This window comes from Equus caballus, chromosome 11 (genome assembly GCF_041296265.1).
Source record: "Equus caballus isolate H_3958 breed thoroughbred chromosome 11, TB-T2T, whole genome shotgun sequence".
NCBI lineage: Eukaryota > Metazoa > Chordata > Mammalia > Perissodactyla > Equidae > Equus > Equus caballus.
The window spans coordinates 38,017,363-38,029,941 of NC_091694.1; the positions used below are offsets into that span (position 1 = coordinate 38,017,363).

Below are 12,579 nucleotides of genomic sequence, written 5' to 3' on the forward strand. Positions count from 1 at the left end.
GTCCTGATGTGAAACTAGCTAACCCCGGGACGGGGTGCGGGGGGGGGGAGGCGGCGGGAGTTTAGACTGGGAAACGCTAGATGACGGAGGTGCAGTAGAGTGGAACCAGCATGGGCTTTGATGTCCTATAGATCTGGCTCCCAGCTGTGGGACCTTGAATAAGCTAGTGAACCCTAATGGGCCGGGGTTTCCTCCATCGTAATTTGGGGAAACATCACGTGCTTATAGCATTGTTGCCAGGAACAATGCCATACGAAACTCAGGCAACTTTCAAACTTTTATTATGAAACGAGTTCAGAGACGTTAACGGACTCGCTCAAGGTCACCCAGCTGGACTATGACCCAGCCGAAACTGGGACGTGGACCCTTCAGCTCCTCGCGCAGTCCGGTGACCAAGGCGACGAGGAGCAGCTGGCTCGCCGACACAGGGGAACCGACGCCCAGCCGGAACGCAGGCTGCGTCGGCCCGCACCCAGCGGCCTAGGCTCCGCCAGGGGGCGCGCGCGGGGCCGCGCTCTAGCCGCGCGCGCCTGGCTCCTCTCTATGGTGGCTCGGGCGCGGCGGGCGCGGCGGCGCGCTCTCGCGAGGGGGCGGGGCCGCGCCGGGGGCGGGGCCGCGCGGGGGGGCGGGAGCGGCCGGGCCAGGCGGCTGGGGATGGGTGGGGGGGGCCGACTTCCTGGGGCCGCCCGTGAGGATGTCCCGGCCGCCCCCCGGTGCCCCTCAGCCCTCGAGACGCCGCCGCGGCCGAGCCAGGAGACCCCCCGCCTGAGGCGTCCGCGCTGCAGATCCGGCCCCTCCTCTCCCAGGTGCGGGCCGGGCAGGCGGCCGCGGCAGGTGAGCGCCCTGCCCGGGGCGGGGGCCTGGCGGAGGCCGGGGTGGGGGACGCTGCTCGGCCTCGGGTCTCGCCGTGGGCTGGGGGCGCCGCCTCGGTGCGGGCGCGGCCTGGGGCTCCCCTTGCGTAGGCGGGATGGAAGTCGCCGCATTCAGGCTAGCCCGCACCTGTCCCATGAAAAGTCCTCTCAGTGCATTTCACCTGTGGGGACAGTAACAGGAGGCGCGTGTCCTCAACGGTCTCCTGTCGCCCTACAGACCGGCAAGTTCAGTTGGCTTGTGGGGGCAAGATGCCGCTTACGGCGGAGGAAACTGAGTCAGGTCGGCGGCGGCCTGCGTGCCCCTTTAGAGGCTCTAGCCTGGCCCTGCTTCCTAGTGGAGGAGCCCTGCGGGCTTCTCGGAGGAGGAAGGCGGCTGGAGTTCGGAGGCTTGACGGAGAAGTTTGGGAATGTGGTTTCCCCCCAGGGTCCACCGTTCCCTCTTTTGGGAGTTGTCCTCTGTTTGTTGGCGGTGATGTGTGTGAGGTCGCCGAGGGCTAAGACGGAGGGGGAGGTGCGGCCTCTCTCCGGCCGGCTGCCCGGGAGACGTTTGCCGAGGCGTGGGGACGGATGGCTGGACCAGGGCGGCCGGCGCGATGCAGGCGTCTGTGCTCAGGGCTTGAGTTCAGGCTGGGAGATAGAAACAGCAGCGTATTTCCTCCTTTCGGTTGGTCTGTCATTTGTTCTAAGGGGAGAAAACGGCTTGTGTAATCAAGGAAGAGTGCCCCATGCTCCTCCCAGCCTACCCTAGGGAAGAATTATTGTTAGCTTGGAAATAGGGTTTTACCCACAGCTGTCACTTTGCACCCTGGCTAAAGGCCAGAGTGACGTGATGAACAAACGTCTCCAGGTGCATGGCCTTCTTAGAAAGCAGTAAGTCCCTTTTACAGGTGGTTTGGAGGACAGAGAAGACTTTCCTGTCACTCTCCTTGGTACAGCTGTTTGGAGCGTTGTGGTTTTCCCGGTGACCGTTCAAGTTACTGAAGTGTGGCCAAGGCTGTGCATTTATTGAACCGTTTTCTAAGGAATGGGAGTGGGCAGGGGACGTGGTGCTGGGCCGAGTCTGTATACCCGGTTCTAGGGTTGGGAGCTGGCAGTGACATTTCCTTTCTCTTCAGGGGATTTCAGGTCTGACAACTTCTTTATCCTTTGTTCCTGACTGCATTCTCTTTCACATTCAAGGAAATAGATGATTGCAAGCCTTTCTCAAACTTCATGGCATATTTCCTAATAATTCTGGACCTCAGAGTACAACCTGTAAATTACAGTTTATTCAGAGGTGTTATTAAGTGTGAAAATTATATATAACTATTGCAGATTTGTGGCAGGGCTAACTAATAACTTGATTGTGCTTGAAGAAAATTTCCATGTAATCTAAGACACACACACGCACACACACATTTGAATGACTATGTCTGATTACAAAGATCAGCCCACTAAAAACTTTCATATTGAACAGGTATCCTGGCTGTTTACATTCAGGGATCAAGGATTGTAAACCTCTAAATTGACTTAATTTAACCAATTGCTAAAATAATACACACAAAGAGAGAGCTGTTCTCAGAAAGGTTAGAAGTTAATTTGTTTTCAAACTTTCTCATGGCCAAGCCAGTTGACATAATTCTGCTTAGCACCATCTGATAGGAATGCCTCTTTAAGGGCTCTTAAAATAGCAGTGGAAAAGGCGTTTTCAGTTAACCAGCATTTAAACAGACAAGACAAACAGCACCAATAACAAAAAAGGGCCCCATTTCTTCCCTCTTTACGTGTTCATTGTGATGTTTAAAACAGCCACACCCATCTGTAAGTGTTGTGTCTACGACTTTGTGAAAACACCTACATAAACCTAAGGAGTCTTAGGAGGATTAATTCCACTTTCATTTTTTATTCTTATAATAGAACCTTTAATACTGCTATTGTTTTAATGGTAGATTAGAGACTTTTTTAGCAAACTTGTACTGGCTGTAGTGTTTGTTTTAGGAGGAAAGATTTCGCCTCTGCACCTTGGAATCCCATAACCCATGCAGTACAGAGCTAAGTTATAATTTAGAGTTTAATGAGAATATATGGTTTAGATTCCTATTGGTGAGGTTGGTAATGGTTACTGGTTATTGGTGGTGGTTACTCGTGTTTAGGTAAGAAAGATTTTCACAGTTGTAAGCACGATCTTTTTATATCCAAACACATAAACTCCCACTCGTTCGATAGGGAAATTGTGTGGTCACTTTCTTATTTTGTGACCTTATATTATTCACGGAGTTTTAAAATCCTAAAACCACTTGTGCTCTTAATATCTTAATATCTCCATAATATCTTACATGAAAGGCATCCCGGAGAGGTAGGAATGGTTGGCTTCATGTGTTGAAAGACAGCTCTCCCAGTTTCCGGGATTTATCAGTTGCTGTTGTTAGGACAGTGGTTTTATCTGATCCCATAATGCCATTCTTAGTTAAACCCATTCTCCTCCTTTCTCTTCATTAAGACGGCCATGAAGTTTCTTTGCTTTCTCTTGATCAGGTTGAATATTCCACATTTTTTAAGCATTTGGGCCTATTAATGTTCTGAATTGAAGCTGAGCAGTTGTTTAAGAGAATCCTTCTGCGTGTTTTTAAACATTTTCCTTTTTCAAAGCAAGCGTAAAATCTGCATTTCCTCTGGGGTAAAACCAGCTCTTCGAATCTGATAGAAAAACAGAAGCTGGTTTTTCTGGCTGTCAAACAATATGAAATCTTCCTAACCTTTCCTTACTTTCTGGTTTTGCCAGTACAGTGACTAGTGACTAGTCATGAATGAGGAACCAGGAGGCATTGGAAGATCCTGAAGTCTCCTGAATCATCAAAAGAAGGTCACTTTGGATTTAGTGCAGCTTTAGCCTTTTTAGCGTTTTATTGCAAAGAGTTTCCAAAAGCCAACCACGCCTCGAACGATTCAGTACCCAGCAGTTGGCAACTGAGTCACTGAGGGGTTCTTTAAAAACAGATTTCCCAGCCCCACCTCCTGGAGATTGAGTGGGTAAGTGATGACTGAGAATCTACATTTTAAAAACCACTCTGGCTTCTATTTCCAGAGTTCCCCAAGTGATTCTGATATTCAGCCAGGTTTGGGAACCACTGTTGTGTTGCTTTGAAATTCTTTATAAATTGCCGGTCCCTTTAAAAGCATCATTATGTTATCCAGGATGTTTGATTTGCTAGAATAGCCTATTTCCGAGTCATGACAGATAACAAAGAGCTTTTATAACTTTTATGTAAATTACTTTACAGAGAGGCCCCCTCTGCTGTATTATCTATCAGGAGTCATGAGGGAGGGTTGATAAAAGTAGCATCCTTTATTTCCTGAGTGGACAAATGAATGATAATGTGGAAACAACTGGAGGTCTGAATAGGTCGTAGAATCTAGTTATGATCAGTGTTGGATAGGAGACAAGCCTGGGAACTCTAGGTAGGCTGCTTTAAAAATAAAGCTAACTTGCCAGATGTTTCATTTCTACATAGCTGAAGCGCTAATTGAAAATAATGGATGCTTGATAGTCAATAAAATTTAGCAGAGGTCCTTTGCGGAGTTCATGGAAGGAACAAAAATTGCTGAAATACAGAACCATCAGAGGTAAAACAGAATCGGGCACTAAATATGTTAGTTGGGGAATTAAACTTGGGAAAACCCTAACAATTTAGGAACTAGACAAACCTGGTTTTGAATCCCAGCTCCTCCATCTACTTTGGACATGTTACTTAACCTCTGTGAGCTTCATTTCTTCATCTGCAAGATGAAAATAGTACCTGGTAGGATGGTTATATGGATTAAAAGAGAGAAAATGTGTTCTTTGTACATTGTAGGCAACTCAATGAATGTTCTTTTCTCCTCTTTCTCATAGGATTTTTATTCTGTAGGCTCAAGATGTCTTTCTAAATCCAGCCTTTTCTATATCTCTTTCTAGGAATATCTACTCAGTCAGCTCTTTTAGAAAATGTATGAAAGAATGAAGATTAAAGTTAAGAACTAGAGAATATGGGTAAGAAGAATGAGTCATAGGACACTTAAAATTTTTGTTTTTAGAATGAGTGGAGTGTAGGCATATATCCAGAATTCCTGTCTGCAGGAATAAATTAATAGATTCTGCCTTATGTATCTGGGTGGTAGCCCGCGAGCTCAGATCAGGCTAGGAAGCTTTGAAGGTGGCCTGGTTAAGGAGCACCTGACATCCATTTCTTGCCTCATCTTCCTTTCTCCCTTTTGGTCTTTTTTGTTTCTCTTTCCCTCTCTCCTCCCTTTCCCTATTTCAAACCGCCTTTCCTTTCGACTTGCCAATCATGCCACAATAATCCCAGGCCAGGCCCCTGGAACTCAAGGCTAAAAGAGGTTGCTAGTTGCTAACACCTGTCTCCTAGCTAAATGAATAGGCTCTTTTGTGGGCAGGATGTTAAAAAAGCTATTAGTACAATACTGGCTTAAAGGACCTATTAATGATACAGCATATGTAAATCACAGAGTGATTTAAGGACATTTTAGAGATTTGTTTCTACATATTTATTTTTTAAATTGAATCACGATGTTTGAATTTTTACATCTAAACCCTGAATCTGTTTATTGCCCAAACAGACTAATTTCTGTCGTATTGATTGGGAATCATTTGTATTCTAAAGAAGTTTCTCCCCTTAAGGGCTTTTGTATTGTTCGGCAAATGTCTAACTAGTGGGTAATACAATTAAAGTTTTGTTCACTGCACTGCTGACATAATTAGTTTAATTTCTGCTCCTTATATGTTTCTGTTGGCAGCTGGGAAATTAAAATACTAGACGTTGCATAAAACTGCTTTTTTGAGGGGTGATTTTACTGTCAGTTGGATGGACGTAGGCCCCAGGGTACATTTTTAAAGATGTCTTCAACTTTACTGTAATAGTCTCTCTCTCTCTCATTAATGTATTAAGACACATAATTGGCTGTTTAAGCATTCAGAAGAGACAATGTTTGGCCTTTACCCCGTGGTTATATTTTTTCTTATGTCTCTTTTGAGGAAGTGTATGTAATTTCTGGAAACCGATAAGTATATTAGAGTTACACGAGCATGTGAACTTTTGCAAAGACTAGAGGATGGGGTGGCTTTCTCTGATAAGCTGTATTATTTAATTCCCTCCCCAATCGCTGCTCTGTTCTTTTCAGATCATCGCACCTGCAGACCTGATGTGGAAGTGGAAAGGCTCTGATGCCTGGCAAATCCTCTTCTCAATTTTTCTATGATACGTTTCACAGAAACGGCTCTAGTTTTCAGGAACAGAAGTCGCTCTTGAGAAGACTGTACATTTAATTACCCTAATCCACACTTCATTTCCTACAGGATTCTGGGAGAGATTCTCACCAGGCTGCTGCTTTCGTGGAGTTCTGACCTACACAGGTTTTTGTCTCTGTTAAGGCTGCTAATCCTTTTTTTTTCTAAAATGGAAAGTGACCTTGGTCTGGTAATTTCTCCATTGTCCTCTCCTATAAAAAGATACAGCAAAACCTTCTTGCTCTCTCAGCAGCCTTTTTTAGAGGCTACCACCTGTGTGCTGAATTTGAACTTTTAAACAATTTTGTTGAGCTAGTGTTATTTGACTTTTTAAGTTGCCCCTCTCCAGTGCTACAGGTTGAGCCGACATCTCCTAGTTTAACGTTTACATGGCTTTTCTAGAATTTCATACACAGATATGGTTTCGTTATCTCTGGGCTGTGTAGTGGTCAGGTCTCCCTGGGACAGCCTTTTGTTTGCACCAGGTCAGTTCTCAGAGTAGAGGAAGCCCACCGCCATTTGAACTCCTTGGAGCCAGGCTGATTTGCTGCAATGTTTTAACTGTCTTCATCCTCTTTAAAGAAATGCTGCCTAGTCATCCTGAAATTTACAGGAAGTTAGGCCAACTGGAGGCTCTGCTGGCCTCTGAGTTGTTGAATGTAATTCCTTAGTAATCAACGCCATTGTTTATTTGCAACTGCTGGATTATGTTAAAAGGCTTTAAAAAAAAGGGCTTTTCTTAAGTAAATGGAGTGTTGTCCTCTCCTACCCCGTCCTCTTCTTGTTGTACTCTTTGTGTTTTGGAAAATCTTTCTAGTCTTAGTCCTGATCACACATCTACATTCTTAGAGGCACATGAATCAATATATTTTATGCTAATATATATAGGAAAGCGTGTTGTCCCTCTAGCAATTTCTCTGAATCTTCTGTGTTTTTTTCACTTTCATAATGATTAAGATGTCTGCTTGAGGAATGACCAAGCCTCGTCTGTCGACGTCTAACCTTTGCTTAGGTCTTGAGTCAGTGGGTCCACAGCCAATTAATTATGACCATGTTAAATTATTATTTTGCATGGTGTGAAAGAAGTTTACCAGATCATAAACCTTTATTTGAAAATGCTGGACAAAAGGAACGATCTAATTTGGGGAAAGAGGGTGGAATGTTTTCTAGGGCTTTAGCAGGAGTGGGTCAGCTGAAGTTCAGCTGGTTTGAGGAATCCTTAGTCAAGGGTGGTTCCTGGAAGAGGGAGGAATTGTTTTTGCAGATTAGCCATTGTTGGGCCATTCGGGTTTTCTGGGGGTGAAGAGGGACAGTTAGAGGCTAACATTCTGTGCAGGGATGTGGGGTGGGAGGGAAGCACTGCTGCGGCTGGGATGTGGCCCGTCCACAGTGGAAAAGTCTTAGACTCCAGCTTCTCTCGCATTTGTCTGCCTCTGTTTCTGCCTTTTGGGCGTGGCTAGACTCAGCTACCGCTCCTGGTCATTTTATCATATACCTATGAGGAGTTAATCATTCTGAGTCAGAGTTGAAGTTTACCTTAGCCAGTGTTTGCTACAGAGCAGGTGGGGATGGAGGGGTGCCAGAATATTCCCAGAGAGCTTGACAAAGGGCACTCTACGTTCTCTACTACCCTCATCATGTGGTTGGACCCAGCACTCCAGGTAACTCTGAATCATCACCCCCACACCCATTGATCTGGCTGTGTTTCCCAACTCTCTGACTGTTGACACAGTTGCAGACCAGCAGCTTGTTGAACAGCGACAGGGAACCAACCGATTAATGGGGGCCATAAAAATGATAGAAAGTCTGCAGCTTCACCTCCAGATGATCTTCATTGGATTCCTAAATTTTATTTATTTCATATAATTTTTTATATAGCACATCAACATGTCTCTTGTACTACCAAAACTGATATTAAAAATGAAAATATATTGACAGTTTTATCTAATTCGGTTTTTATTTGAGATACAGGCTGTCCACACCTGCACTGTTATTTGTGGAAATGCTCACAAATAGCATCCTGAAATCTTTCCCCTTGTCTCATCTTTTTAGAAGCAACATATACGTAAAAATAAGCCACTAGTTTTGTTTGGGAGGGATTGATACAAAATTTCTTGTCAAGAAAGTAGTTTTTGATGCCATAGCATGTAAATGTTTACATATATGTTAATATACGGTTGAGGGGCCGGCCTGGTGGTGTAGCGGTTAAGCGCACACGTTCTGCTTTGACGGCCCAGGGTTCACTGGTTTGGGTCCTGGGTGTGGACATGGCACCGCTTGGCAAGCCATGATGTGGTATGCATCCCACGTATAAAGTGGAGGAACATGGGCATGGATGTTAGCTCAGGGCCAGTCGTCCTCAGCAAAAAAGGGAGGATTGGCAGCAGATGTTAGCTCAGGGCTAATCTTCCTCAAAAAAAAAAAAATACGTTTCATCTTCCCAACCAAACATCATTTTTTAAAATGGGGAAAAGTTGAAATTTTTTGTTATATATTACAAATATAAAAACATACTAAAACATGCTTTCTGTAAGTTTTAATATACTGATTTTAAAAAGGTTTTTTTACCTAAAATAATTTCTTTGTCAGGGATTACACACAAATTGTGATCTTTTTATATTCCTAAAGGCATTAGTAAGAATATATATTACGACAATAGATGTCAGATTTTAGCGTGTGTCAGTGTCTCCTCGGTACTTGTAGAAATTGCAGAGTCCTGGTTCCTAGCCCAGACCTATAGAATCATTGTGTTTGGGAATGAAGCTGGGGATTCTGATGTAGCTTATCTGCAGACCACACTTGGAGAAAGTATTGCCGTGAGAAAGAACCACACGTTTAAAAAATAATAATAAGGCTGAGAAATGCTGATGTTAGAGGGCTGCCTTTATTTTGCAGAGGAGGAAGGCAGGGCACAGAGAAGTAAAGGGACCCAGACTCACCCGGGGTCTCCAGCAAGTTTGTTGGCTCCTGCAGATCAGCAGTGAGGTCTTTTAACTCCTAATTCGGTGCTCTTTCCATTAGATTACACCATGGTCTACCTTATTCCTGGTTTTTCTTTTCTTTTTCTTAAAGATTTTATTTTTCCTTTTTCTCCCCAAAGCCCCTCAGTACATAGTTGTATATTTTTAGTTGTGGGTCCTTCCAGTTGTGGCATTTGGGACGCCACCCCAGCATGGCCTGACAAGCAGTGCCATGTCCGTGCCCAGGATCCAAACTGGTGAAACCCCGGGCTGCTGAAGCAAACTGGTGAAACCCCGGGCTGCTGAAGCTGAGCGCTCGAACTTAACCACTGGGCCACAGGGCCGGCCCCTGGTTTTGCTAATTACCTTCAAATCAGAAGCTATAGGATAGTGAGGGCAAGGGTGCTTTGATCCCAGCAGAACAATAGATGACTAAACTGGCACTCTAGTGTGAAAGGTTAGTGCTCTCCAACTCTCTGTAATGAAGGACCAGTTTTGTAAGGTTTCTTTCTAATCTGTTACCAACTAGTGGTTTTATAAAGTGCAAGAAAAATAAATTACCAGAAAGAGTATGCACTTGGATGAACAGCAATGTATTACTTACTGTGATTTTTTGTGTTTATATTGACGTGGACCTCTATGGAGGGTGTGTGACTACACACTTAGAAACTTGATATCAGAGGTCATTGGTCGTGTTTTTTCTTATGCTGCCTGTAACTCAAGCAGCCCGCTGAGAACTCCCACTCCTGCTTGGGAAAAGAAGTCCCATCAGTTGGTGATTTGCTAGATCAGCACCACAATTTTAATACTCGGGGACTAGGTGAGGGATGCTTACCTTTAACGTGTTTAAGAATAAATTGATAGGACTTACGTTTTGTGCCTGTAGCAGGAGAGATATTTACCTCTTTTGACTAAACGCTAGAAAGGAGTTTCTAACTTCTTGGCTTGTAACTTTACTCATAGTCAATTAAGATGTTTAAAGGTGGGAGACAAAATCAAATTTGGAAGTGCATGGTTTCTTTGAGGCACTTCTGTCTGTTTGCTTTTTAGACGCCTTTATAAGTATTCTAGGAACAAGGATTATTGGTTTGTGTGGCTGTAATGTCAGAATGAGTGTTGATTTGGAGCAGGGGAAAAAATCTCTCCCTGCACGCTGTGTGTCCTGGTTTAATTGCTTAGTTGGATGAAATGTCAAACTTGATAGATTATTGGAGCGCTGTTATTTTGGTAGTTAAACAATAATGAAACTGTTTGGATGTTTGTGAGGAACACTGCTCCCTGTGTCTGGACTTTGCACTGGAGAAAGTTTCAATTGTTCAGAAGCAATACTAGTTAAAAAATGCAGCTTCTGTGGCTCCCAGCACAGCTGTCTAAATTACTAGCTATGTTAGGGCCTTTGGACAAGCATTGTCTGAAAACTTTTGAAAACAATTTATATTTCTAAATCCAAAATGTCTATGGTTGTTCCCTGAATAGTTGGGAAACCTAGCAATGGAGAAAGGTATGGCATGTGTCTAGATTATTCAGGTCAAGCCTTTTTTCTTTAAGCATCTCTGGAATACACTCTGTCTTCCTAACTGGAGCCGGGTGGCAGTGTGGGCTGTTATGAGACTGTCTTCTCCCTGGGCCTTTCTTTCCTAGTTAGTGACTATTCAGTAGGACAGCAACTTGTCAGGCTGTGTGCCAGCCTGCAGGGGACTTTTGTAATTATGACCTTGATTAGGAAAGAAGGATGGGGCACATGAGTGAGGGTACAGATGTTTTTGAAAATCTCTCTGCCTGCTCTGGGAAGGCTTGAATTTTCGCTCTGAACATTTCATTTGGTGAAGTATGTTATAAAACTGTCTTTACAAAACCGGCCCCTTTCCTATTGAAATCACATGTTGCCCACGAGAGCTCGGGAAGTGTTAGGCATGCTCAGCAGGGTTTATTTTATTCATTCCATTGTGTAAGATGACACTTTTTTCTGAATGAAATTGTGTGCATTCTTTGGTGGAAGTTGGGGGAAGGCTTATTCTTGTCTAAAAGTACGAGAGAATTTTGTGTAAGAGTGATCAAAAGACTGACATTGCTTTTGCTGCGGGATACTTCTCTTCGAGCCATATTTTACTTGTTTAAAAACTACTGGTAGTTATTGCGTGCTTACCGTGTGCCAGGGACAGTACTCTGAATTCATTTCATCCTCCCAACAATCCTAGGAGGTATGAGTACTATTATCTATGTTCCACAGATATGAAAAGGCTGCGCAGAGAAGTTAAATAGTGGGCCTAAGGCCACACAGGATTTGAAGCCAAGCAGGCGAACTGTGAAGGTGGAGCTCTCAATCGCCAGCCTACAGCTGCCTCACACTCTGTCAGCTCATCTCTCACGATGAGTTTTCAGAGTAGGTCTTTAGAAATAGGTTCCATTTCATGTAACGTGGGCTTATAATTGTCCTTCTACACATGGGCCTCCTTGTGTGGAATGTGATTTATAAATGATATTAGCAATCCTCGGGACTTCTTTTACTAGTTTTAGTTCTATTAGTACTGAAGAATTGTTTATAGTTTATTCCTGATTCTAAAATTATACTTTGTATAAACAGCTAAAGCATTGAGTTAGAGGAGAATTTGTTGGTGGTTTTCCGTTTTTCAATTTCTGGGGGGACTTCTTCCTGTTTGTCAGTGGGCCTTCCCAGTAAATTCACTTCCATGTAAGCTATGTGATGTAGGTGCCCCACGGGGCCTCAGGTTGTAAGCGATAGTGGAGTGGACGGTGCTAGACCACTTTCAGTAAGAAGCCCTGATCCGTTAGAAAGTAAACCTTTGTTATCTGGACTCGAGACGTGAGGTCCTGTGAGGACTGGCTTAGAGAATCGCAGGAAGCATCATTGTAATTGTTCCCACCAACCTCTCCCTCACATTTTGGGGACTGCTGTTGAGACTTTTGTAAGAGAAACTGTTTGTGGTAAGAAGCTTGTCACGTGTGAGGTGCCCTTCCTGGTAACCACATCTTTCACAATTTGTCTAATTGCTGCAGTTTTCTGACACTTTTGATTTCAGGCAAGATTCTTGGCTGAATGCTGAGCTGAAATCGCCTTGAGAGTTCTTTCTGCCTGAGTTCCTTCTGTGGCCTTCTGGCTCATTGCTCATGGCTCTGGGGGAGCTCGGATAAAAATACCTGGCAGGATAGAGCACAGGTAATGGCTGAAATGTATCTCAGTGGTTGGGCCAGCCACTGATCCATGCTTCAGGAGTCTTTGTTTTTTCTGGCATAGTAGGGACTGCAAAATAATATGAAATGTGCTTTGCTTTACAAACTTTTCACCTTTCTTGGTTCCGCATAGTGGTGGGACAGTTGAATGAATAATTGCACTTTCATCGTCACCCCGCTTCCTCCATCACCCCTAATCCTTGGCAGCCAGGAATCTGCTATCTCTATAATTTTGTCACTTCTGAAATGTTATGGAAATGGAATCATAGCAGTATGTGAGCTTCTGAGATTG

The 12,579-nt window shown here is 44.1% G+C and overlaps 1 protein-coding gene across 15 annotated transcripts in view; it reads left to right on the plus strand.

Annotated features, from left to right (window-relative positions):
* Positions 1 to 12,579, plus strand: part of RFFL (ring finger and FYVE like domain containing E3 ubiquitin protein ligase) — a 71,693-nt gene that overhangs the window by 6,187 nt on the left and 52,927 nt on the right. For 3 of the 15 annotated variants that reach the window (XM_070227641.1, XM_070227650.1, XM_070227662.1), the window contains exons 1-3: positions 638 to 834; positions 3,634 to 3,881; positions 4,807 to 4,881. The exons of 1 other annotated variant lie outside the window; for it this stretch is intronic. In XM_070227641.1, coding sequence (XP_070083742.1) covers positions 4,878 to 4,881 — 4 coding nt within the window. In that variant the 5' untranslated portion in view covers positions 638 to 834; positions 3,634 to 3,881; positions 4,807 to 4,877. Of the gene's footprint in view, positions 1 to 603; positions 835 to 872; positions 1,094 to 3,633; positions 3,882 to 4,806; positions 4,882 to 12,128; positions 12,274 to 12,579 lie in introns of those variants that run through there. 11 more of the 15 variants (XM_023653021.2, XM_070227651.1, XM_070227643.1 and 8 more) reach the window with 9 other exon arrangements.